Source organism: Blennius ocellaris, assembly GCF_963422515.1.
Source record: "Blennius ocellaris genome assembly, chromosome: 20".
NCBI lineage: Eukaryota > Metazoa > Chordata > Actinopteri > Blenniiformes > Blenniidae > Blennius > Blennius ocellaris.
In genome coordinates this window covers 13,658,714-13,686,238 of record NC_137669.1, presented here as the reverse complement: position 1 = coordinate 13,686,238, position 27,525 = coordinate 13,658,714, and the positions used below count along the sequence as shown (strand labels likewise).

General features: G+C 43.9%; 1 protein-coding gene across 1 annotated transcript in view; it reads right to left on the bottom strand.

Annotated features, from left to right (window-relative positions):
• jarid2b (jumonji and AT-rich interaction domain containing 2b) overlaps positions 1 to 27,525 on the bottom strand; it is a 99,523-nt gene that overhangs the window by 29,600 nt on the left and 42,398 nt on the right. The window contains exons 2-3 of the mRNA XM_080516429.1: positions 21,213 to 21,339; positions 14,143 to 14,269 (exon numbers count right to left, since the gene is read on the bottom strand). Coding sequence (XP_080372555.1) covers positions 14,143 to 14,269; positions 21,213 to 21,339 — 254 coding nt within the window. The remainder of the gene's footprint in view (positions 1 to 14,142; positions 14,270 to 21,212; positions 21,340 to 27,525) is intronic.

The following is a 27,525-nucleotide window of genomic DNA, read 5'->3' as shown; positions in this document are numbered from 1 at the left end:
CACACACACACACACACACACACACACACACACACACACACACACACACACACACACACACACACACACACAGCGCTCCAGCAGGATTTCTAGGCCTGATGCATCATTCATCGCTCAGCAGAAGACCAAGTAGCATGGAGCTGATTAAAATCACAGCATTGCTCTTTTACATACAAGCACAGCCAATCACTCACTGCTTATATTAGCGAGGCCCTGTGGCTATTGTCTCACTGTAGACTGGTTTACTGACACAGTAACCCTGTGGTGCAAAATTGATTACCTTGTATGTGTATACACACATTTGTTTAGTGAGTGGGTGTGAGCTCATCATGATCACTTGGGTGCTCAGGCATCGACACACACTCCGGACCACATCCAGAGAGCATGGATGTGTGTTCATGCAAGGATGGCAAAAGTACAGACACTTGTGTAAAAGATTTGGGAGCAAAAGTAAAAGTACGGAGTCTACTCTCTCTCTGCAGAATTTTTTTTTTTTTTAACTTCGATGACACACACCGCCACTTTTGAAAAAACATGAACACGCAAAATATTCTTCTCGTTTGTGAAACTGTTTGTTGCCATGGACACAGTAGCTTAATATGAACAAAAATTCTACATATCAGAATTGAACTTGTGTTATAGTTTTGAATCAGATAACATCTTTTAAAACAATTAAAAACAGAAATAAACTGACTGGAATAAATGTGCGATAAAATTTTGAGGATCTTTTTCAATTGAACAAAATTTAGTTTCAAGTACAGGCGAACACAATAAAGGAAATGAGAAGAAGTTAGATAAAGTAGATAAAACTGACAATGATGTAAATTGAGTGTCACAGGTTAACAATAAATACCCAATTGTCAATCCTCTCACAGTAACCACACATTATGAAACTACCTCAACACAGGCATACTCACACACAAACAGAAACAAAGCAGGTCTCTTCTGATCGCTGTCGAGCACGAGTGACAGATTAAGTCGTCTACAAGGCAGCGCTCGCACTGTCAGTGGCAGCTGATAATAACCAAATACACAAGAACCATCTGCCAAAACGACCACACACACTGCCAGGGAACTACTTTGTTCATCTCCCATCTTCCTCTGGCCTAATTCTTTTCTACTTTTACTTCTGTCTCTTTCTCAGTTTCCACCATTTTAAATATCCCCTTCCGTGCCTCCACATTGTGCCTTCTTCACTCTGTGGTGCACAAAGCCTTTGAGATGTCTCTCTCATTTTCCTCTCCGCTTGTCTCTTTTTTCTCTTTATTTCACAGTGTGTGTCAGCGGAGGTGAAGATAAGAGTGGAATATTAAAAAAGAGGATGTCGGTGAAAGAGGCAATGGACTTGGTTGCCTCACCAGCCCCTCTGTACACAACACGCACACACCTGGTTGTGTGCATTCGTATACTGAAACACATCTAGCACGAAAGCGCATGCGCAGAGGAACTATGAAAGTCCGTGTCCGTAAGGGGCCAGGTAAACTAGCAAAATGGCCTCAATCGATTAGTGCTGCTGTGTATGTGTGAGAGAGCGCCAGCAATTCTATAAATGTTGAGGATAAAAGCCTTGTGACATCCTGGTATTATTTGTCAATTTGCTTCAGACTGGACTGAGGTGAGGGAAGATAGGATCATGTCTGGAGAACACCCACAATGCATTTGGTGCAGCCACAGAAAGGTGCTGAGCTCCGATTAGACTCCAATCAGAGAACAGCACGGAGTCAAAATGTGTCAATTTCCTGCCCCGACTCGGGTGGAAGCTCAATATGTGAGAAATTGAGAGATGATTGCTCGCGCGTTGCCCGAGAACTGCATTTAGAGACGAGGTGGGGGGGGGGGGGGGGCGACTGAGGTTTGTTTACTATCAGGAAACAAAGAAAACAGAATCACTTCAATTAGTTTGACATTTATATGTTAAAATGTAATCAGACACCAAAGTGATCTGCAGTCTTCCTCGTGAAATTCCTTTGCAAGCGCATCTTTCCACAGATCATATTATTCTTAATATATGTACAAATATGGCATGAACAGGTCTCTGATTCAACATGTTGACATAAGACATCTTCATTCTACCTTATAATCAGTGAAAGACTCTTTACATGTAAGAGGCTCTGTCACCCACTGGCAGGAAACAGCAGGATGAACATCACTATGTGGACAGACAATGCCGATCAGGTCTTTAAGTTTTCACACTGATTAAAAAGGGATGAGGCGGCCGGGCACATAATGATTTTAAGAAACAGACAAGAAGGCAGAAAGTCCTGACGTAATCATTTATGTTTTATGGACTTGACTTTAGTTTCATATTGCAGTTCCCTTAATGCGAGCGTTAACAGATTTAAATTCCCACAGTTTAGGTTACCCAGCCACCAAAGCACAAGGCTAAACCCCCTGCCAACCCAAATGCAAGTCTGTCCACATGAAACACTCACCTCCTCAGCCTGCACAAGATGAAATGTTTTCCGTTTTGACCACTAAGGGAGGGGGGGAGCGGCTTTCGGGGCATTTTGACAGTGACGTATGGAGAGGGATGAATTTGAAGTCGTTAAGTATGAGATCGAGTGATGAAGAGTGAGGAGAAGAAAGAGAATGGGGCGGTCTGCAGCATGGGAGAAGTTAGATTCTGGGACGTTTGCGTGACTAAGAAAGAAACGTTGAAGTGTGCGAGGTGGAGCGAAATTGGGATAAAGTTAGAGGAACAGATGGAGAGGGAATCCCACACACAGCATGCAAAGAGGTGCAATCCTAACTTGGACAAATCAACTACTTTTTGTACTTTTTTAAAAATTCATATACATGTATTATATACACAATATAAGCTCAAAGTTTAAAAAAAAAAAAAAAAAAAAAGAGTAAAGAGCAAAAGCAAATATAAGCGGTTTGGTGTTGGCAAAAAATAAAAGATACATTTTACAGGGGCACAACCGTTATGCTCAGCAGTCCATCCCACAAATGCGCAATCCTTAAAAATGTGGAGAGAGAACATGCATGACTCGAAGTCGAAGCTAAACTGTCGCGTTAACAACTACTACACACAGGTTATAATCGTAAAAACAGACACAAAGCTTCAATATAATAAAAATTGACTCCCTCTGCCTTTATGCGGTGATGTCACTGCAACATTCAGCATAATGAAAACACATGTTTATCTCTTGTTTGTTTTTCATTAAACAACTCCCATCTTGATCTTATAACAAAGTCCATCTTGATCATTCATCACTGCATGTTTGCCATTTCTTAACCGATTCAATCAATAAACTGAAAACAGTGATGATGGAAAGTCTTTTCTCTCTGTGCACCTTCTCATAAAATGTATTTTCATAACGATTGCTTATTTAAAGATGTGTTTCTCTTTCAGTTTTTTTTTTTATTCCCCCTCCTGAGAAACAGGACATGCCTGAACAGTATGTGCCGAATGAATACATGTGTGCTTGTGAACCTCACTGAACCTTGAAAGAACAACACTTCGTCATATACAGAGTGAAGTAATAGCAATCCTCAAAGCACCACACTGCTTTTACATCCATGTTACCACAGTTGCACAGGAACACATGTCCTGATGCATAGTTCATATGTGCAGGCACTCAAATCACCCCGCCAGCCAATAAATTCAATATGTGCTATGAGCACTTTCTAAAGTGTGCACAGGAGGAAGGGATAGACTTCTCCATGAAAGCCTCTTCTGGTAAACTGAACTCTGGTGAGTTTAAATGCTGTGGCCTCAGATGAATAGGATCCTAAATAGCAGTGTAAAGGGTGAGAGAGTAAATAGCTGACGAGCACAAAAGGGAAAAGAGTAGAACAACATAAGTAGAACACAAGTACAAGAATGAAGACAGAGATGGATGAGCTAATAAAGTGGTGTGCTTACTACATCCTGTCTAGACAGACATCCACAGCCTCCTCAGACAAGTCTCAGCTGATCCCGTGTTATCTGCTACTTATTAACTAACAAGGGAGCTGGGTGCTCAGGGGGGAAGTTTCCCCTAACTTTAACTATTGCTGAATACAAGGTAAATCTCCACTAATTTGACCAAATTCTTATTTTATGTACATTTTAATATGCCTGATCAGTTCTCATATCTTCTTTCTTTTAATGGTATTGTAACAGCAGAAACTAATAAGCCTAATAAAAAAGGTAATAAAAGCCGATCTGCTTCACTGATGATGCGATAATGCCGGGTTTGGCAGGGAATATGAAGCAAGGTGAAGAGATAAATAAAACTAAAGCACCTGGAGACTACAACTCCTGTAACACATTTTTTTTTTTTTTTTTAAAGAGACAACAGCCAGAGACGGTGCGTTTCTTTGAAATGTGCTCTCTGAGGGCAAAACAGAATTAGTTTTATTATCTATATTGGGTTGCCAGGAAATTAGAGCATGAAAACTATTGTAGTAAACACTTGCTTTACCGATTTAACCTAATTAGCTCTGATTTTAGAGAAACAGGCATTTGTTTAAAATGCTGAGTCATGACTTTTTAAGGATGAAGAGACAAGCAAGCATGCACACATGTGCATGTGTATGTGCAAGCACACGCGCACACACACACACACTCTCCAAAGCAGCAGGTAAATATTGAGTAATCAACATGGGAACAATTTGCAATGACATGACCGTTTCTGGAAGTGTAGCCACTGCAGCAAGGGCCTGAGTGGTAACATGAGCCCCTGATTTATCCCTCCGTCTGCCCAGAGGAGGTTTGTGTGTGCGTGCGTGCATGTGTGTGTGTGTGTGTGTAAAATCCAGGGTACATCATGTTCCCAGACATGTCGAGCTATAGAATACTCATTCGTTGGTGCATTGCCACAGTGGGAAAGTGAGGCTTACGTAAGTTTAAATTAGACTGATTGCACTGATTGAAGGAGGATGAGAAGAAAGTAAGAGAGACAGAGGGAGGAGGGGGAAGAGAAAACTGAGATCCAATACCGGTAGAAAAAGCAGAGAGATTATAGCAGGATGTCCCCATTCATCCCTTTCTAATCCACCTATCATCCATCCCTTCCTCCCTCCATTCCTTCCTGCCGCCCTCCCCAGCCTTCTACCCTTCAAAGGAGTGCTCTAATGTCTAATATTACACATGCCACCATAGGCGCGAGAGCATTGATTATCTCTGAGAGAAGCAGAGTGAGAAAATTTGACGACCCTGTCAGCCGGCAAACCTCGGCTGAAGGAAGACGAAAAGGAAGGGGAGCAAAGGGAGAGAATAAAGGCTCGTTTGTGGCTTCCCCCTCACATGTAAAATGTAAGCGAGATGAAAAACGGAGTGGTGATGAGGGACAGTGATGAGTCCGGGACAGAGCGAAAGAGGAGACGGAGCAAGTTGAATGCATTTCCCTCGTCCTACAGCAGACCTCTGTGTGTTCGGGCAGCGCAGCTGAGGACGGGTGACGGCGGGCGCCACGTGCACATGGGCTCTGTCAATCAAAGGCGGTGTGACTTTGAGCCCTTCTTCGGTCTCCATCTTATCAAAATCCTTCCCGTGACCGCCATTTCCATTGGAATTACAAAGACAGTAAGACCGCGCGCCCTGTGTCCACTGCCAAGACAGTTGTACGCTGCGAGATTCGGCCGAGGAGCTTCACACCGCCGATCAGTCAACTGACCCTTGTTTTTGACCTCTGCCGGTGAAAACGACACATCTTCTCCACTGTCATAACTCAGTGAACCTCAGTGCAGGAGGAAACCGTCACAAACGCAAAGCTCCCGCCTCGACTGGCTCCTCAGAGCAGTTTGCCGTCAGCCAAAGCACATCAGCAGGGTGCACAGTGCAACACAAGATGAGTAAGTATGCGTGTGTGTTTGTTTGACAGAGCCGACAACAGCCGTACATTAAACCACATATCAAGTCTTTTATGCACAAAAGGCTTGGAACAGATGCAAAAGAAAATATGTTAAAAGCCAATTAAGCAGAGTTGATTGTTGAAACAGTGATTGCTCATGCATGCTTGATTTGCTGAATACGATGTTAGCTCAGCATTATTCATTTCATTCCATCTATTGACTATTGATGAGTGGAGTTAGGGAGAGGGCAAACACTTTTGGGGGTAAAACTAAATTACCTTTAATCATTTTCAAATGACTAAAGTTTAAAAAAAAATAGTTCTATTATCAATTTGAATGTGTGGGTAAAATTAAGCTTTATTACTGCAGGAGCTAAAATGAATGTTCCAGTTCACTTTGTAGGAAAAATTTAAAGTCGCCATAAAATTTCAGCCATAACTTTTTTTTTTTTTTTTAACTGTGTGAATACTGCATCAGATCTGCAGTGTGAATCCTGTGAGTGGAGTGAACGACGCACTGAATAGCTCAGCACAAGAGTTTCGATGCCATGCGTGTCTGCGAACTTGAGGTCACATAGTGTACACTGTGTCCCTTGTCGACGAAGCCTGGGTCGTCCACAGTGAAGCGCCGGCTTTTATGTGTGGCGGGGACTGTGTGGTTTGGTTTCAGACCTTTGCTGTGCCGCTGTAACCAGATATTTGGATAAGACTGGCGAGGGCAACATGAGCTTGTAGTTCCTGTGTCAATTTGTGCACTCTGCACTCTTAATACTGTGAAGTTCTTTGGAGACGAGCGGTCGTCTGAGCGGCCAAAAATGCACTCATTATCTGGAACGTCGCTGCGAGTCCGAGCTGCATTTGATTCGCAATGAGAAAAATAAACCGAAAGGCCAACAGACAATCACGGTAACAATCAGGACGAGACGTTTTTGAAGGCAAAGTTTAGTGAGCAAGTAATCAGGGGCCCTTCAAGAAGCACAGGAAAGTTAGTGAACAATCAATGTCAAGAACACTAGAACCAGAAAACCATGACTGACAATATGACCATCACATAATTCCTGCACATTTGAATCGGGGCCTTGAGTCATGTCCAAACTACATCCAAGGTAGTTACAGCCAGACTTTGTATTGCTTCCTTTGGTAAAGGTTGCAGCTTGAGGAGAAGCGCGCTGATCCAGAGTCTGTACCTTGAGGGACGCATTAACCGGCTCCAGATGGTCCACATGGTCCTGATAAAACACTACCTCACTGCAGCTGGCTCTGCGGGAACACACCAGCAATACACGGACGTGTTTGTGTGCTCAAGAGTGAAAAGTGTACGAATGTTTATACATAACAATTAATCTCTCCCAAATGTGTGTGCATTTAATCAGTCTTCGGTCCACCCTTTTGTTTACTGTAAATGTATCCGTGTGCGTCTGTGTGCCTGGCAGTCCAGACACTTCAGCAGATCAGCACATAAATTAATTTCTTTTTTTTTTTTTTTATGTTTTAAGCCCATAATATTTTTCTTGTCTTCATAATGTCACGCTGAAAGCAGTGATCACGCTGTAATTGACACCATGTGAAAATGTGAATATAAGCACTAAAGCATGCATACAAAAGTATGACAAAGCTTCCAAAGCTGCTCCGCTTGGGCATGGATAATAAACTTTTCCTAGCAGACAGTTAAGTCGCCGAATAGCTTTTGGTTTACACATAACACATTTAAAAAGCTAAGTATCCAATGTGGGCCTTTACAGGTGTTATTTTCTCAGACAGTATGGAGCAGCGAACAGAGCGAAGAGAGCAAAATGACAAATCTGACTTGAGCTTTCCAAACGCTCAATGCGAAAGCCGAGCTGTCCCACTACCAACGCTAAAATGAACAGTGAGTGTTCAGCGTAAACAGGCCTGAGTGAACACTCACTTAACCCAATGTGTTTATTGCTTTTCTGTCTCCGTGCATTTAGGAGAGGGATGGCACTGCGGTGAACTGACCCATCAACCCTGTGACCTTCACATATGCAAACAGTGCACCCAGAGACCCCCGGTCACGTATACACTGAGCACAAATAAACACAATCATTAGCCATACGAAGATGTATGCATGCAGAAGTCCACACACTATTCTCTACACAGACAGTAGTTCACGATAACAGACAGTGATAGTGATGTATATACCAGCATATGGCTTGTAAAGCTCAACCACATTATGATTAACCGTGAAAATCACTCAAACGGGGGCAAGTGTGCACAGTCAGACTATACGCTTCACAATAAAGCAGAGAGTTATTTAAGATAAAAGCTGTAGCATGGCCGCCGTGAACATTTAAATATAACCTTGCCCCTCTTTTGGAGGGGGTGAGATGTTGAGAGCGGAGATGGCGTGATAGGCAGATGCAAAGCGAAAAGACATCTTGACAATAGATTAAGCTGAGCTCCATCTCTGTGAATATATAAATACAATATTAGGTCAAATGGAAGTCGCCCACTGTCCCCCGTCGTCACTTTAAAAATGTAAATGTAAGAGTCGTGCTTGTCTCAAGACAAACGTCGCTAAATTTAAAACATTGGAAATCACCGTCGGAGTCTGTCTTGTTGAGAGGGAAAAAAATTCTTTGTGCGTCACTACATTTTTTTTCAAAGAAGAAACACCAGTTAGATGTAACCTCTATGGGCGGTGAAGGTCCACTGCACAGCGCCACTCTAACACTTCACATTATGTGCTGGTCGCATATGTCCCTCCAACAGAACGTCGCCCAAAACGTGTGAGACGCAAAAAGGTCCAGCACCTGCAGCCGGCTCATATTTCCCTCCGTACGGTCACCGGGTTGTCATTCACAAGTCTCAGGTGTCAGTAGGTTTCTCTTGTTTCTGAAGGCCTGGAGCTGTTGTGATGCAAATATTTACACGACACTCGGACCTGAATATCAAACGCCAAATATAAGTCAATCCCACTTTTCAGGGATATTTGCAGGAAAAAAAAAAATCGTTTTTATATTCTGACCCATACAGTAATAGGTAGTAGATAGACAAAGAGCCCAGCAGAAACTTAGGACCTCATGTACCCACAAGGATGGTAATTTCAGCACTAAACACACTGAGTATATATCTTCCTATGTGCTCTATCTCTCAATCAAGCCTTTTCAATTCACAAAAGATTCCCAGGTTTAGATGACAAACTGACCTTGCCATTGGGTCACTGCTCTCTGCAACAGAACATTTCTTACTGCACTTTTCTTTTCAAGCAACAATCTCCAGGCAAGCCCTGACTTTAACAGTAAAATACATTTGTAGCTCAGGTTTGCTCTCTTAAAAGAGTAGATTCTTGAGAATGTTATATTATTTGACCCACAACTTTAAGCTTCTCATTTAGAAGAATCGTCTCAAAATGACGGATCTGAAATGTACCGACAGGAAGCAGTAACGTCTGCTTTATCATCTTTTACCACAATAAACACATATTCTCAGCTTGTAACTTTAGGTTGGAAGCCTCAACAATTGCATCAGATGCTTAGCCAGAAGGAACACCATGTGAAACCCCTTTCGAGGCTTGATCTATGCTGCTACAATCAGTCTTTTGTTTGACAGTGATTATGGGAGTGAGTGTGCATGCCGAGTGACATCATTCACCACGGTGGCTGGTTAATACCCCTTCACCCTGCTATTTCAGTGGTGAACGGAAGGCTTTCCGAAAAGCCGCTGCGAGGCAGCGACAATGAGGGGAGGGTTTGTGGGAGAATTTGGAGACTTGACACTGACATGCAATGTGAGTCAGTGACAGAGAAAGTAAAACAAAACGAGACGAGTTAAACTGCGACGGGGTAAGCAAAGACATGGCGTTTACCGCTGTTTACAATTTCTTTGGGGAATTTCAAAGGCAACATTTGACAGGAAAAAACAAAGATGCCATTCAAACGGACTGACTCAGGGCTCAGCAGGAGAACCACCAGGCTCCGTCTTATAGCTCTGAGGCACTATGGTGCAGTTTACACATTAGCGGTGAAATACATGGAAGACTTTGTGTTTATGGTACATCGAGGTGTTATTCATGTACAGCAGGTCGCTCCACTCTCTCTGTGTGTGTGTGTGTGTGTGTGTGTGTGTGTGTGTGTGTGTGTGTGTGTGTGTGTGTGTGTGTGTGTGTGTGTGTGTGTGTGTGTGTGTGTGTGTGTGTGTGTGTGTGTGTGTGTGTGTGTGTGTGTGTGTGTGTGTGTGTGTGTGTGTGTGTGTGTGTGTGTGTGTGTGTGTGGCCTGCTCACATGCATGTAATCCCTCATAAATGGAAATGGTGATTATGCATTACTGACAAGAGTCATTGGTTATGCTAGACAAGACTAGTGTGTGTGTGTGTGTGTGTGTGTGTGTGTGTGTGTGTGTGTGTGTGTGTGTGTGTGTGTGTGTGTGTGTGTGTGTGTGTGTGTGTGTGTGTGTGTGTGTGTGTGTGTGTGTACACACTTGGCATTCATTAAGTTGAAACAAAACAAGCAGCAGCAGCTGAGTGTGTGTCTTGGCCAAGACAACAGAGAGAACAGATTCAAAGAGAGCCAAAAGTGGGGTTCAGGAGGGGGAAAAAAGAGAGAAGAAAGAGAAAAGAGGAACAGGGAGGGAGGGGTGAGAAAATGCAGAAATTAAGTTAAGAAGTCTGTCGAAGAGGGGCACTCAACTTCTGATCTATGCACTCAAAAACCCACGAGCTCAAGTTGCACTCATTCAGCACCTCCAAAGGTGGTTTCACACAGCTGAAGGACAAGAGAGTTTTTGCACCAAGTAAAACTGTAAATCTCTTTCAAGATTCAGTGAGCTGAGGAAACATCAATCGATCTTCTCTTTTTTTCCCTAATATTTGCATTTCATTTTGATTTAATTGTGAAATCTTAAATCATATCAGATGCGCATGTAAGTCTGACACAGGGCAAACACACACACACACACACATTCAAAACTACGTGCAATTTAGAGTCACAAATTAACTTCAAATGCATGTTTTTAGACTGTGGGAGGAAACCCGGAGGCCCCGGACGAAACTCAGCACGTACATGGAGAACACAGAAAAGCCGAGTTTGAAACAAACAAGATTATCACTATGAGGCAAGAGAGTGCCAACCACAACACCACCGTGTGCGTCTGGCAGAGCAGATGTGAGGAAGAAACTTACTATAAATGTGAAGGGGAAGCATTTTGAAACTAATTTTGAAATGAGGTCTTCTAACTACACACAAAAATACGCTCATGCGTGCAAAGAAATGCCATCATCGATGCATCTTTGGCTTGAGTGACGAGACGCTGGGTAAGTGTGAAAACTAAGACGGAAATTAGGCTCAGCGTGTTTCATTACCAAACCAAAGATTTTACACCACTGGTGTCAGCGAAGAAAAAAAAAAAAATATGCAAACTGTTTTGTAGTAACAGGAAACTCACAGAAAGTTATTTTTATCTTCCTGAATCATATGAAGGAGAGGAAGAGAAGGTGGGAGTATAACTAGGTCAGTAAACCATGGCACTGAGGTGTGTGTGTGTGTGTGTGTGTGTGTGTGTGTGTGTGTGTGTGTGTGTGTGTGTGTGTGTGTGTGTGTGTGTGTGTGTGTGTGTGTGTGTGTGTGTGTGTGTGTGTGTGTGTGTGTGTGTGCGTGCGTGCGTGCGTGCGTGCGTGCGTGGTGCCCTCGCTTGGCAGGGGAACCCCATTTGGAGAATATGGTCATGCTGGTAAGTGCGGGCTACAATGGGCTGGCATGTTGGAGGGGATGAGCTGCCAGTCCCTCCACCAATCTCAGGAGCATGGGAAGGCAAACACGGAGTTGATCTCAAAGACTTCTAAAGGGAGCCGCATCCTGCCAAAACTCATTCGCACCTGTCCTTCTGTCTCTGCCTCCCTTCCTATCCTATCCCTGTTCCACCCCACCCCGTTTCTCTCTCTCTCTCTCTCTCTCTCTCTCAACTCTTTCCCTTCATCCGCTCTCCTCAAACTTTTTCCTCCACTTCAAATTGGAAGCGGCTCCGCCGCTGCTCCTCCCTTCTGTTTTGGTTGGTGCCAGGTGTAAAAGCTTCTGGCATCAGCACAGTTGGTCCTGTTTAGGAACAGTACGGGGCATCAATGCCAGGGCACCAGAGTCATCCTTCACACATAAAGCACACACACACACACACACACACACACACACACACACACACACACAAAATACTCTTTTTAAGAGGGCATGAGGCATTGCCAAGTACTGGCTAGGCTTGAGTTTCATTAGCATCAGATAGAGAGGCTTTCTTCCTCTCGTGTGTGTGTGTGTGTGTGTGTGTGTGTGTGTGTGTGTGTGTGTGTGTGTGTGTGTGTGTGTGTGTGTGTGTGTGTGTGTGTGTGTGTGTGTGTGTGTGTGTGTGTGTGTGTGTGTGTGTGTGTGTGTGTGTGTGTGTGTGTGTGTGTGTGTGTGTGTGTGTGTGTTGAACTAATGAAAACCACAGCACAGGCTGGCCTCTCACTGAACTCCTCTCCAAACAGCACTACAGACCATCAGAGCGGCAGGAGAAAAAAAAAAAGAAAAATGAAATAAAAAATTTTTAGTGTTTTTTGTTATACCTTCTTCCTTCAGTGCTTTTCTTCCGTAGTTGGTAAAGAGCACAAGTGCGCTTTACAATAAATTAAGCCGCACATTCGCTCGGTTACAATACAACGCTTTCTGTCGCCCTCTTGAATCAGGCAGCCCACACTCAGGGTGCAACCTCATTTATCTTGTCTGACTTCAAGACCAACCGTTACTTTTCTCCGCCGCTCAGAGAAGAAAAAAAAAAACAATTTTTCCTCTCCCGCTTTTACACTTTAATCTTTATTTTACCGCTAAAGGCCAAGTGTCGACTTCCATAAATTCTTAACAAATCTAAAAGGCCTTCAACTTTTTGAGTTTGTGGATCTTCCTTGAAAACCTTCAATATTTCCTCTGGGCCACCTGTTTGAAATCCAGGTAGATGAAAGCTTGTGAGCCAAGTTGAGATTGTGAGGTTACAGTATCGAATGACAGCCAGGAGGACTTAGGCAGGTGCTTGACACGCAGTGAATGGAGGCTGTATGGGCTCATTACAGAGGGACATCTGCTGCTGTCCGGCCCCCAGACTCTGCCTCTAGCTTTACACTGATGCTTGGACGGCCTGTCAATGTGCGTGAGGAGCCAGCAGCAGAACAAAACCATACACACAGCTCGGCCGCCATGCATCTATGCTAACACACACACACACACACAGACACACACCTGCTAGAAGCAGAAGCTGGTTACAGAAAAAATTAAAAAAATTGAAAATAAAGCACAAGGCTTACGTCCGCTGGTGCTCAGCATAAAAATTTAAGAATAAAAGCAACCGTGCATTGTGTAAATGTTTTTCTTCTGTGTGTGAATGTCGTGTTGAGGCAGAAAGAAGGAAAAATCATAATCTTTGAGAGACACACCAACCATTTCAAATCTGGAGTACACTCTGCAGAGCATGATTTATTGTAAATCATATTTTCCAGCTTGTGATTTTAAAACCGTCTCCATGCTGAAATCATTAAAAGCATCACATTTTCCCGGGAACATTTATATCGTTTTCCAAGCTTTGTCTTCGAGAGCTGCGTTCTGTACCAATCTCTCTGAAAATGACTTCTAATCACTTTCAATAATTCACGCATTACATTGTAAAAGATCATGCTGTAAATTAACGTCTTATTGTAGTGTGCAAAAAACTTCACTGTTTAAATGATTACATTTGGAAATGCATGGCAACAGAACTTTAAGTGGGTCATTATAAATGACAGATATTTCATCTGCATTAAAAGATTGTGTGCTCTTTAAAAGGCTTTGACATCCTTTAAACGTTGCATCTAGAATTTTGTTACAGATCTAACAGCAGCAACTCGCGCGTCTAAACATTTTACTGTAAATACTTGGGAGGGATGAAGAAGCTAGTCGGAGGGAAAGCAAAGAAAATATGACAAAGAGTGCATGCACAGTTTATAAATCAGTGCAATGAACGGTGTTGCACTGAAACAGTTTGAATTGATTTTTCAGCGGATGTTGTAACAGCGGATACACGGGAGGCATGGGAAGACAAATTACGGCTGAGAAAAAGAGGAAGATGAAGCATGTGTGCAAAACAATGAAGACACCTTGAAAGCAGCTGCTATTGTGCATCATTGTAGGAAACCTCAGAGCGGAGGAAAGTCATCACAACTTAGTCGCCTCGAAATTTGTGTCATGTGGGCAAAGTTCCGAGTCGCGTACGCAGCATAAGCAACGGCAGCATCGCACACGGTGACAACAAGCCGACAAGCGAGGCCTGTAAAACTCTTCCCAACACAATGATAATGAAACAGGATTAGAAACTGAACACGTACACACACACACACACATAACCTCACCTCTTTTTTGCAGGACCGTCCTCACAGTACTCGCCGCTCCCGTGCAGGCCCTGAGAGCGGAGGGACCCGTCATCTTTATGGCTGCCCTTTGACCCCGAGCCATTCAGCTGCCCATTGGCTAAAGAACCTGGAAACACAATGGGGGGGGGGGGGGGGGGGGGGGGGGGGGGAGGGAGTTAAATCTGATCCTGTGGAGTATTTCTAACAACATAGAGAAACTCATGTTACAAATGAGTGACACGCGGGTGACTGTCGTCTTTGTTTGGATGGTTATACTGCCACTGTATTGACTAGTACATACAGACTCAAAGTTTAATTATTCTCTGCTTTCTGTCGTGACGTTATGGGGAGCCGGGATGCCAAATCCTCTCAGTGACTACAGCTACAGGAATAAATGGGCTGCACTAAAATTCTGGCTAACGTATTCATGTTTAACTTCACGGTGTTAAAGTGAAAAGGAAAGGCCCTCACTTATTTTACTTCCCACCCTTTTCCCCAATTGAATACAACCGCTGTTGTATGTTGACACATGCGATGCTCGCCCTCTGCCAAAGAATAAAAAAAATAAAAAAAACACACGCCCAAGGCATTTTGAAAAATGGACAGCTATAGCTGGACTTGACATTCTTAGTGAGGCCGGTTGACAGGGCCCTAATTAAATATTTAGCAAGCAAGTTGCACAAACAAAATAAGCCTCCAGACAGATTCTTAAATCAAAAGCAACAACAGGCACCGAGAATTCAAATTAGGTCAAGCAGAGGAGTGGAAGTCAATGGTGATGAAGGGAGACAACCAAATTAAATAGATATCACAAGGCTTGATTTCCTCATGGGCTTCTTATAATTCTTGGAATGTGTCATCCAAGCTTGTCAGATTGAACAATTGCACACGAATGGGCAAAGATATTAGGCAGGCAAAGTATCAACCTTTTCAGGGTTATTAAAGCAAGAACAACCAGTCCAAGGGACAGTTGCATGTTTAGGGATAAATCAAGCCTTTTTCCAGAGACGAAAACTAAATTTTACATCAGTGTATGCCGAAATCAAATAACCCACTGTGCCAGTTTGGCATAAAATACCTCTAATGACCTGTTTTGGCAAGCGTTTGTGCCTGACAAGTTGGTAAATGATCTGGGCTCTTTCTGCAACGACACGCGATGACTCACGGATACTTCAAGTTCCCAGCGGTTTGTTTAACTCATAACTCTGCGATCGCACACTCCTTTCATTCACATCAACTTCCACACTGGCATGTCAAACTCCGATTGGCTGAATAGCTGAACGCGCTCGGTGAAATTCCATTTGGTAACTGATGACTTTGAAGAATGCGTCACTCACCATGAGCCGCAACCTCTGAATAGTGGTTTTAAAAAAGGAAAATAAATTTAGAGAATTACGACAGCGGGGCATGGGTTAGAATGAGTGGCAACTTGAATGATATCCCGTGAGTGAAAGCGCTACCGTTTAACAAGCCCGGGCATTGTGTCATATGAGAAAGATGGGATGGGAAAGATGGAGAGAGATCAAATGACAGCGCAGGAGACGGGACGGAGATGAGTGATTGCATAAAGCATTTACTAAGATATGATTTAGCTGAGACTTATGACTATGGCCTGAAGGAGCGCGCACACAAACACACAGTCACTTTCTCATTATCACATAAACATGGCGGTTTGCTTTTAGCCCACACACGCAGGGCAGGTCAGCACCTGAGAGCGGAGGTACAGTCATCGAGCACGCCGCCGCGGCCAAACAGTTAACAAGAGGCAGCGTGATGAGTAAGGCCGTGGCGTTTCTGGCAGTGCTTCATGTTGGTGTTGGAGAGTCTCGAAGTCTATAGGCCTCGAGTGAATCACTACCTCACAATGTCTTGATTTGCACGAAAGGCTTACATCTGTACGCCTCAATGAATCAAGAGTCACACTTAAAGCCCTTTGAAGTTTCCGCTTTTCAAGCAAAAGCACACATCCCATCAAAGGAAAATAAAGATTTTTATGGCAAAGGAGAATTCAATCAAGCTGCATTTCTGACACGAATTCCTTTGTCCTTATTGAGGAGAAATTCCACAGATCGCTGCAGATTAACACACGTTTCAAGGATTTAAGTGTAACCGTGAAAAAAGTACTCGCATAAAAGGAATTTGGCAAACTGTATAAGACTGACATGAATACAATGCAAAGAGCCCAACCTCAGCTTTTGGACAGTCACACCCCGGCGAAAACAAAATAGCTCATTAACTTTAATTGTGCTATGAAAATGACTGACGCGTGCTGTCCCTACAGAGCGCCAACAAACAAGCAGAGGCCCATTTCACCAGCCCCGCTTCTGCTCTTTTCCACTGCCTCCCTCCATCCATCCCTCCAAAGAGTTGTTTGACATATGCTGGTTGCACATGAGTGCCCATCTGAGGGGCAGAGCTGCGAATCCTGGGAGAGAGAGCAGAGGACTTGGAGGAAGAAGGAGGGGCCGAGTGTGGCAGAGAGGCAGGGCTCCTAACATTGAGCCCCTGGAGCAGATGAGGGCCTCACTAAGGATGCTCTCCCAATTGCTGGTCCTGTGGGGGAGAAGTGGGGGAGGGTCTTAATCAGATTTAAGCGTGCTTAACTAAGCCGATCGCTGTGCTACTCTCACCTGAATGTCTCTGGAGAACAGGAGGGAGCGAACACAAGTACAGAGCATAACGCGGCATAGCACAGGGCTGAGAGCAGCAGTAATAACAACAACTATAGACGACTGGGCATGAAAAAGACAATAATCTGGGACAGAATGTGCACATACATGGCTAACTTTAAGAAGACGTGGCAAAACTACAAGCCGGCGCGAAATATGAAGCCACCCACTGTAATGCTGTATCCACTGTAGGGAGCAGACTATGGATGAAGGCAGGAGGCCCTTAAATATCATTAAGATAAAAATAGATGACAGCCATGTGAGAGGCTTTTGACTCCTTTCTTTTTAAGAAACTATTCTTGGAGAATATTGTGACACAATACTTTAATGGCTTTCTTATTCTTTCACAAAGAAGACCACAAATACTGTTTTCCATGCCTTTTGTTCATCAAGTCTGAGTACAATTAAAACTGCGAGTTAAAATTAAAAGAAACAATGGTCCGTCTTATTTTAGGGAAATGCCTCACAAAATCTATTCCCAGACACTTTTCAGAGGAAAAGCACAAACTAAAATTGACTTTCTGGCAAGATGATTTGAAAAGGCCTCAAATATTGCTCCTCTGTCTAAAATCGGGCTTCACAACACAGCATGACACTCACCACAAGCCAGAACAAAAAGCGTACAACAATGTGCAGTTAGAAACATGGCATCTGCTTTGTGCAGTTCAAGGCACCAAATCTAAAAGCATCAGAGGCATAAAATTGGATCCTGCAATGGTTTCAGCACACGAGCACAAAATAGATGCCGTCTTCTTGCTTCAGTTGATTTGATCTCAAAACTCTCCGTCTGTCACTGTCGAGCCTTTGTTTATGTCCTCTCACCCCACCTTCCTGCACCTATTTCCTGCCTCCTCTGACCAGTGACGCTGTCACCAGAGGGAGAACCGGGGTCCCACACAGTGTTTTAGCTGCCATGGCTGCCACTCTGGCCACGCGAGGGGCTGGTGGCAGGGGAAATACAGACAGACAACAGAGTGACAGCAGAGCGAGCGCTTGAAGGAAAGGGGCATGACGTGCATGGAGAGCGGGGCTGCAACAGCAAGTCGCAAGATAGGCAGACAGACGGAAAGAGAAAGAGAGGGGACAGTCGGAGAAATGGGCAAACAGGGAGCCCTCTCTTCAGCTCCTCCTGGTGTTTGGCCGGCAGCCAGCTCCTCCATCAATAGCACTCAGGGAAATGGAGAGGGAGGAAAGGCAGGGATGGAAAGGGAGAAGAATAGAAGAATACAACGGAGGGAGATGGACTCAGCTACAGATATACAGCTTCAATTCGGAGAACAGCAGAGGAAGGGTGGGAGAAAGGACGAGGGGAAACGGGAAGGGAGAGTGGCAATGAATGGAAAAAGAGGGAGGGACGCTCTGGGTGACAAATATCGTAGATATTTAAGACAGATGGGGGGAAAGGACAGGAAGGACAAGATGGGGGGAGAGACGGTGAGAAGCAGGGAGACAGAGACAGATGAGGGAGGCAGGAGGGAGAAAAGGGTGATGGAGAGGGGAGTGTGTGTGGAGGTACATAATCGAGGAGATTGAGCAGCAGGAGGGAGAGAGGAGACAGGAGCTCGCCGAGAAGGGAGTAACCAGAGTCCTATTGATGTGTAATGAAACCTCGTGCTGGGGAGAGAGAAATACGGAAGGACAAACCGACAGAGGGAGAGATACGGATGAGTGTGGCTGCGACAAAAGGAGAGGGTGAAGGGATGCAAGTGGGTGAAGAAGCGGAAGCCAGGGCGCAGAAGGGCATAATGTCATTTGTTAAATAATGCAGGGAGCGAGCACGAGGGGGCAGGAAGTGCGTGACGGACACGGAGACGGATGGCTTGCCAGCGGAGGAAGGTAAAGAGGCTGGGGAGATGGCGTGATTGCCGGTTATGGAGTGAGAGAAGGCTGGGTGGGTGGAGAGCCAGACTGACACATGCAGCTGACTGACGGGCTGCCACACCCCCGTCTAAAACAGATAGCCAGTGCTGCCACACAGTGACGGAGAGAGACGGAGAACAAGTCGGGGATGGACGGAGGAGAAGATGGCGTGATCGACATCTGATAATATGCTGCATAACCGAGCCTAAAAGCCAGGTATTGCTCGGAACTGCTTCAGTGAAATGACACCTTTTTTTTTTGTGTGTGTGAAATGATTGATGTTCCAGTTCTGAAAAAAGTAAGAGTTTTGTCCAAATAACTGTTTTTACAAGAATTTTTTTTTTTTTTTTGAGCATTTCAGATCTGATCAGATTTAAAACCTACAACATGTTTGGTATTAAACCACTGTTCAATGCAAAAACTTTTGATTCAAGTCTGCTGTGACCCTCTTTGTTTTTTTGTTGGGTTTTTTTTTTTTTTACTATAAATGCATTTTTACAAAAAAATGTTTGTGTTTATTTTATTTAATACGAGAAAAAGTACAAAGCTTTCTAATGAATCTTGTGGATGTGCTGAAAGGTCAGATCACCAAACATTCTGTATTCAACATTTACGGAGAAAAAAACAGCCAAGAGCCGACACTGCAAATCATTCAATGCAATTTCAACACATGCACATCCAGTGTGTTATTTGACAAAATGCATTCACTCATCTCTAATCCATCATCTTTCCAAACTCTGTGATACATCCTCGGATCACATCTGATTATCTGCACTCTGACGTCTCCAAAATGGCTGATGGTTTCACAATGAAGCCTGCATGAAACGGAGAACTGTGCTACACGTCTGGTCCCAACATGAGCCCGGACTCTCTAACCCACAGTCCTCTAAAACAGCAGGAGCAGCCCATTCAGGATGTAGTGCACGCTGAGCCTGATCCTCCAAAATGGCTGACAGTTTCGCCACAATGTCTGTGCGAGACGGGAAACTGTGCCGCGCACACAGCCTCCAAAGCAGCGCTAACCCACGGTGCTCTAAAACAGCAGGGCCCGTCTATTCAGCCCGGCTCCCTTTTGTGTCAGAGTGGGCTGCTGTCGTTACCCCCGGTGCGCCGGGCCGCCGACGCTTTCTAATGAGTCATTTTTATTCAGGCGATAAGGTCAGCTACCCGCGGCGGCTTAAAAGGCCCCGAGGAGCTGTGGAGTGCCAGCTATGAGATGCCAGACAGACGCAGGGAGAAGCTCGAGATGCACGGAGGGAGGGGACACTGAATAAATAAAAGGTGAGAAGAAATAAATAATAAAGGAAACATGACAAAAACCAGGAGGGGTGAAAAAAAAACAACAACACAGGTATGAAAGATAAGGTAGATTTCAAAAGTCTCTCTCTCTCTCCCTCTCTCCCTCTCCCTCTCCCTCTCTCCCTCTCTCCCTCTCTCAGGCTGGGCGTGAACTTTCAGGGGCTTTTTTTCCTCCTCCTCCTGGTTCCTTTCTTTCTGCGTCTGGGTTGTGTTAATGTCAACTGAGAATAGCTTCTGAGGCACGTGTGAAGTTCAAATCTCCGCTGTTGGCTGGCTGAGGGCTTTTTAGTGTGGAAGGCACAAGTGTCAAACAAAGACGTGGTGGCAGCTTGGTTCAAAACATGCCGTTCATCCCCCTCTGCTCTCGCTCTTCCTGTGTTCTTCCAGGTTTACGCAGCACTACAGACGAAAATCCCTCCACTGTTATTGTAGCGGGCTTCCACCTGGGATTGGATTTCTGTCTAAGTAAGCAATATCAAGTATTAATTCTTGTCGCGACGTCTATTAGCCCGAGTTTTAATGAGACTCGACCCCAGGGCGAGTGTAAACGTCCAAGCTGGAACACTTACACACGTTTTCTTGTGTGTGACACGATAGAGGACCTCATCAAAGTCCCTCTGTTTGATGCGCAAACATTTGAAAACAAGTGGGAGATGCATTCTGTTCCAGGGCTCTCTTGAGGTTGTGACACCGAACCAGCACAGTGAAAGACTGCAGCTTGCCTCCAACTGACCCACAACAAAAGGCAAATGTGATTTCTTGATGATTTGCTCAAAGATCTTTCAACAAAGCTGGCAACTCTAACAAGCTTCTCTGCAAAATGCCAGCACAGCAGTTTTGTTGCCATCTTTCAGTCTGTCCAAACCAAGTGAAAGGTCTCATCTTGTTTCAATAGTAACATTTCACAATCCTTCTTAATCATTGCAATCTGTTTACAGTGGATTGCAAGTGGTTTCATATTTCTTATTCCAGTTCAATTTACTTATTTCCAAATTATTAATAACACACAGAAAGAAAAAAAAAGTCTACCGTTAAATAACATTTAATCCCAGAGGTTTAGGTTTAATCTGTATGTTGTGGAAGAATTAAAGAGATCCGCCCTTCTTTACAGTGATTATGCTTCATTTATTTCAACCAATCTGGTGTGAAATCTCTGGCTTGAGTCAGGGGCCTTTCAGTGGCCTTACATTGTGATGTGTTGCTTTGCATGTCACAATATTAGGGCGGTGCATTTAAACTCACCGTTAGTGTTTGTGGTTCCATCACCATCCAGCTGTCGTTTCTGTGCTGTCCTAAACTCTTTGAGTGAGAGGTAAAGCACCTTTCGCATCACCCGTTCCTCCGACCACGGGATCCCGTCACTGTCATCCTGTGAAGACATGCAAAGGGAGGAAACACGTCAGTGTGAACCACCAATACCGACAGAATCCAGTTTTTTTACCCAACTATTTATACTACTACATTCGCATCTGAGCGAAATAGCATGATCTTTCACAATGCATCTCGAACGTGGGAGACAGAACAATGAACAACACATTAAATACAGACCGGATCTCTGCAAGCAAGGCGTGCAAAGCGTTTTCAATTGTGTGGATTGCTAGACAACAGCACTGCCAATAAAGTGTGACTCGAGGTCGAGGTATTGAAATGCTCACGGCCCAAATCAAACAAACAATCCAGAACTTTCAGTCAACGGGGTTGATCAACAATAGCTCCAGCCATAATTAGCAAAATAGCTCTTTCAGGAAAGGATAGGTCTTCAATAAATATTTTTTTTATGTTATTTAGCCTGTCATACTAATAAAACAAATATATTCTGAGAAATTTTTAATAGAAAAGATAAACATGACAAAGGTAAAGTACATTATAGAATCCCCTTGACATATTGTCCTATTCTATTCTCTCGCTCTCTATACAGTGACATTAACGTGCCACAACATTAGCATAACATAGCATTAGCTAGCAGCGAGACAGAGGGCGGCGGATTAGCATAACAATACATGAAGGGCTGCATCTCCGCACAATGCCATGATAGCAGAGTGTTACAGCCTTGAAAAGGTAGGAAGCAAATGAAAAAAGCATGGGACTGTGAGTTCATGTGTTGCTAATCTCTCCCAGTGAGACCGAGACAATGGCGTTGTTGTCGGAGAGGTCACCGGGAGTCACAAACACTAACACAAACACAGCGCATCCTTTTTCCCCGAGACGTGGCCTTTTCTATTCCGCCCGCAATCGACTCCCGAGAAACAAGCTCGTGACGGCTGAAGGTATAGCACATCAAAGCTGTAATTCATTCAACACACTCTATTGCTCCAATTTAGAGTTTTAACAGCTTATTAGGGAAATATTACACTACAATGAGCACAGTTAAAAGCTTTTTAGTGAGTGTCCAATAGCAATAACTGTATTTCTCTCTCCCCTTGCTGCCTCCACTCATTGCTCTGGCAGTCGTGTTTGATGTCGAACAACACTAATGACTAAAGGAAATGAGATTAGGACATGAGCAACAACAAAGAGGTATTAATAAATAATGGAAACTGGAAATAGCTTTTCTCTAGTCAAGCCATGGGGCGAGCGGATTTGAGCTTTTCAGTTCAAGAAAAAAAGAAAGAATAATCTTCCGTTAACAAAAAAAGAAATGTATGCTAATTATTTGAATTAAAGCTGTCTTTCTGCAACTCATCCCAATGGATGTACTTCCTTCTGTGCGAGTCAAAAGTAAAGTAATAAGCAGAGGCGAGAGGAACCTGTGCGGGAGCACGGCGTGCTCATCATCCAGTTGACTCAGATCATTTGAATTGGCTCAGCTCAGCGGCTGGCGGAAATCACAGTGACATCAGTGTCGACTGTATTAAAATCCCCCACTTCAGACGAAAATAATTACACCAAGACGTTTTATCGCGGCTCCAGCAATAAGATAACGGTTACCGCATCCCATTAAGAGCATTGCGCCTTTCCTCTTTCCAAAAAGAGAAAAACTAAAACAGAGACACGTGTATAGGTTTTCCACGATCTTTTTCTACAAGGTTTTGGTTTCTATCTCCCCCATTAAGGGAGTGATGTCACTGGACAAGTCATGAAAGCTATTCCTTCTCATGAATCAGATCCACCATTTTCAACACCTTGGTGTCCGCCATTGTTCTGGTGCAAGCAAATGATGTCGAGGTTTGTGTCAGGTAGGAGCAGGTTGTCCTCAAATTGTTGAACATGTGTGTTTGTGTTTACATCAAGCAGATTAACAGTTTCAAGCAGAGGTGACTTTTCTGAAGGAGTTTCTGGTCAAAACTTTCCAAGAAATCTAATTAAATCATTTGAAAAAAAGAAAAGAAATCAACGGGAACGTCAGACATCGACTGGGTGCCATCGCTCACTTTGTGTGTGACTCATGATTTAGATCAATATTTTACTCTCAAATCAGATTGTTTTCCAGATCAGGAAAAATGTTTTAGTTTAATCTAATCTGACACTTTTAATCTGAATGTAGAGCTGTAAGCACAGACTTCTGTACTCATGGCTTTAAAAAGTAACAGTCCTTTCCTCTTTTTATGCTGCCATGATAAAACTTCACAATTACCACAATTATCCACATTAAACATCTTCTGAAGCGTTTCATATGTGGACGGTTACATTTCTTTCTTGAGTGTCTAATTCCAAGTCAATAAAGGTCTTCACTTCCCAGTGGGTTCATTAAAAGCTACAGGTAGATTGTAACCAACACATCACTTGTAATAGATTAGTGGGTATAATTTACCCTCTCAAGCAACGGGAAAGATCCTGTAATTAAAACAAAACTGACATGACTTCAGCTGCTAATACTTTCTGACAATATGACAATATTGACAAGACTGAAGAGATCGCTTGTTTTGCTGTGCCTTTGTAGTTTTGTTCCTGCCGCAGATAAAAATATGCTTTTGCTCTGTTTTGATTTCTCAGGTCTTCTCGGGGACCTTGGGGATAAGACCTTAGCAGTGCTTGGAAAGAAAAAGGTGTGTGTGTGTGTGTGTGTGTGTGTGTGTGTTGGGGGGGTGTGGCTGTGAGATATTAAAATCTTTGTGTCTGCACATGATGGAGCTGATAGGTGACAGCCATGTCTGCCTGCATACAGTATGCATTATGGCAGGCACACACACACACACAGCTCACACGCCCTGCACAATCTTAGACACACACACACACACAAGCGAGCGAGCGAGCAGGCCGTTCAGTGCACTGATGCTTTGCAGCCTCTGACAGAGGTTGATAGGGTATGTTTTGTGTGTAACGTGCAGTCCCTCATTACACTGTCACACATGAACACGCATGTGCACATACACACTGGTGGGAGAGGAAGTGCAAGTATTCAATTATGCCATTTTCTCCTGTAGTTAATGTCATCTAATTCTCTCTCTGTCTCTGTCTCTCTCTCCCTCTCTCTTTCCCTCTCTCTCTCTCTCCCTCTCTCTCTCTCTCTCTCTCTCAGGTAAGCACCAATTACCTCGACAGCTCACTAGCAGTCTCTCCGTCACGGTGTGGCACAAGGCCAAATGTACGTACACACACAGACACACACAGACACACACCATTGACAGTATATCTCAGGATCACAAACACTCACATATACAGCCTCTATGGTATCTCCACCTGACACACAATGACACAACACACAGCTGTACTGACAGGGAAAGAAAAAGCCTTCTCTCCAAAATTTGACCTTAGAGTTCATCCGCGCCTTTTTTTTTTTTTTTTTTTGCCTCTCCCTGTTTCTCTGTGGTTTCTTTGCGGTACTTGGCAGTGTGCCACAGATATTTCCTGCTCCATGTGCACATGGCAACAGCCGCTGGAAGAAAGCGAGGAGGCAAAAAAATGCTGACTGACTTTCCAACAAGGAAAAGAGCGACAGTTGAAGTGATGCTCTTTTCCTGCAGTTGTACTCTAAAACCTCACCAATATTTCTTTGTCTCAACAGGAGATCAATTGAATGGGCTTCCACAGCCATTGCTCAGCTGTAGGGTGACTATTTGACCCGAGAGCCAATGCGCCATCTGTTTTTTTCACCAAGGTACTCCACTGCTACCAATAGATTTTCAGTCACAAAAGCCACTCCGTGTATAAAATGGACAGTTGATGGACAGCAATGACCAGCAAAATACCTTTTTTAAAGACATCTGTGTTCTGAATGCCGTCATAAGAGAAGGAAAGCATTCACCTAGTAAAATAAGCAATAAAACCAGAATGTAGTCCTACAACTGCCGTTTTCAAATCCAGCACTGCTGTGCAAATGTGTGCCTGTGCTTCTGAGGTAATGCCAGATCTCTTCAGAGACAGCTTTTACATGGAGCGCTACCTGGCACCGACACACACATCTCCACCCCGACTAGCTCCCATCAGGCTAGTAGAATTTCACTAATGAGCGCGGAGACCTTTACGGTGTGTGTGTGTGTGTGTGTGTGTGTGCGTGCGTGCGTGCGTGCGTGCGTGCGTGCGTGCGTGCGTGCGTGCGTGTGTCAGGAACATTGTGCCCCGACTGGCAACCGGCAACCCCTCCCCCCCTTTCTCTTTGGGACACACAGGTAATCCACCCTGCAAATACCACACAGAGAATCACAGTCTCCCTTTCAAAGCAGCCATCGGGACGTGATTGAAACACACAGCATATGATCACATCTCCCTCTCCTGCTACGTCGCTGTGCAATAGAATGATGATCTGGAATGGTAATAGTAAGTGGACCCACAAAGCTAGTTTCAGCCACTTCAGAAAACAGAAATCATTTCAAAAGCATGTCACCTTTTCATGCACACACACCAATGGCACGGGATGCCATGCAAGGTGCTTGGCCTCCGTAGAGAAGAGGTTGGGGTTCAGCGTCTTACACTTAAAAACATGGCCAGAACCAACCAACTTTGGTATTACAGACGAGGAAGATTGTACTCAAGTGAAGCAAAAACTCCCCCAACTCACAATCATATCTTGTTCCTTTACCAAACATTATGCTGGTGGAGGCTGCAATTCTTCAAATTATACAAAATCAACAAATACACTGGTTTTGGCAACCACTACCATTCACGGTCCAGACAAGTAAACAGAATTGAGCAAATGTTAAAAAGCAATCTGCAGAAAGCTGATGATAAGACTTTATGAAGCCATGCAGGATTACATCCATCACTGCATCTATATCTGCTCATTAAAGTGGATGAAAAGTGTGGCTGGTTCCACTTCATAACTCCAGCCTTGCTCAAATGATCCTCTCTGCAACGCAGGCAAATCCAATAACCCCCGACGGTTAATGAAGAAATGAGTGGATTTCACTGGCTGTGTGCAACAGTAGCTGCTGAAAAAACATCCTGGGTGTAGCATTAGATATGAGGCAAAGAGAGGTAGGGGAGGGAGAATGTACTTGGAAAACTTGTAAAGAAGAGAAATCTCATTATCAGCCTCCGAATCGGATCTGACCATCTATCTATTCAGGCTAAATAAGAGCAAAGAAAAATTCCCTCCGAGACCACGCTAAACTCCCAAACTACAATAGCATGCACCAACAATAGATTAATTTCCCACAACAAAAGCATGTTGAGCAGCACAAACCCAGCCAGAATTTTATTACCAGAATATGAAAAATGCCCATGTGACGCCAAAAAAAAAATCAAAAATCAAAGCCATACTTCATCAGTATTTTCTGAAATACTAAGTGAAAATGTGTGTGAAATTGCTTATTAGAGCCCCTAGTGTAAAACACACGCTGTGCCTTTAAGAACATCACACAGCCTTGATGTTTTGTGCTTTGGGTGTGTAAACGTGAAACAAAGTCAAGCCAAGCCAGCGTCATTTGCAGCGTGCTTTACAGCAGACGTACAACCTACTCTAGGTTGATATTAATGTAAATTTACAAAAAGAACATGTCTAGCACCACCATTGTATGTGCAAAGTCATTTAAAGATGAATCCACTGTGTTGAAACATTTGCACAATACCACGTATACAAACACACGCACACAATGCATACATGCATTTTTCTGTACGCGTGTTTGTTTGTACATACACACTTGCCGTTCTAAAAATAGTCCCGTGCTGCTGCCGACTGCGCGGATGTCATGGCAGAGGAATGTGGGCCATGTGCCAGCTGCGATCTGCTCTACAAAACTGGCCCAAAATCTGTTATCCTAACACACATTTCCTCTCGGAGGCGGGTCGCAGAAAGGGATAGATGGATCGATGTGAGGACAAATGTTATTTTAACAAAGCCTGCTTTATTATATCCAGTAGTCAGGACAGTTCTGCACTTCCACTACCCCCACGAACCCCCTCGCCCCTCTCGCTGCTGCGCTCTGCACATCGTGGTCGTTCTCACTCTTGCAAACACATGGGGCCCAGATGCCGCCTTGCAAAAACGACCGCTCAGGGTTCACAAGTGGTGCAGATGACGATGATAATAATTATTCAATTCCCAAATACATCACCGTGACCTTTTATAGGGTCATGACCAACCATTTGTGGAATAAAAATCATTTATGGCATCTTGATTAGAGCCCTGTGGAGAGGAGAAAAAAAACATCTGCAAAGAATTAATTAAAGTCCTGAC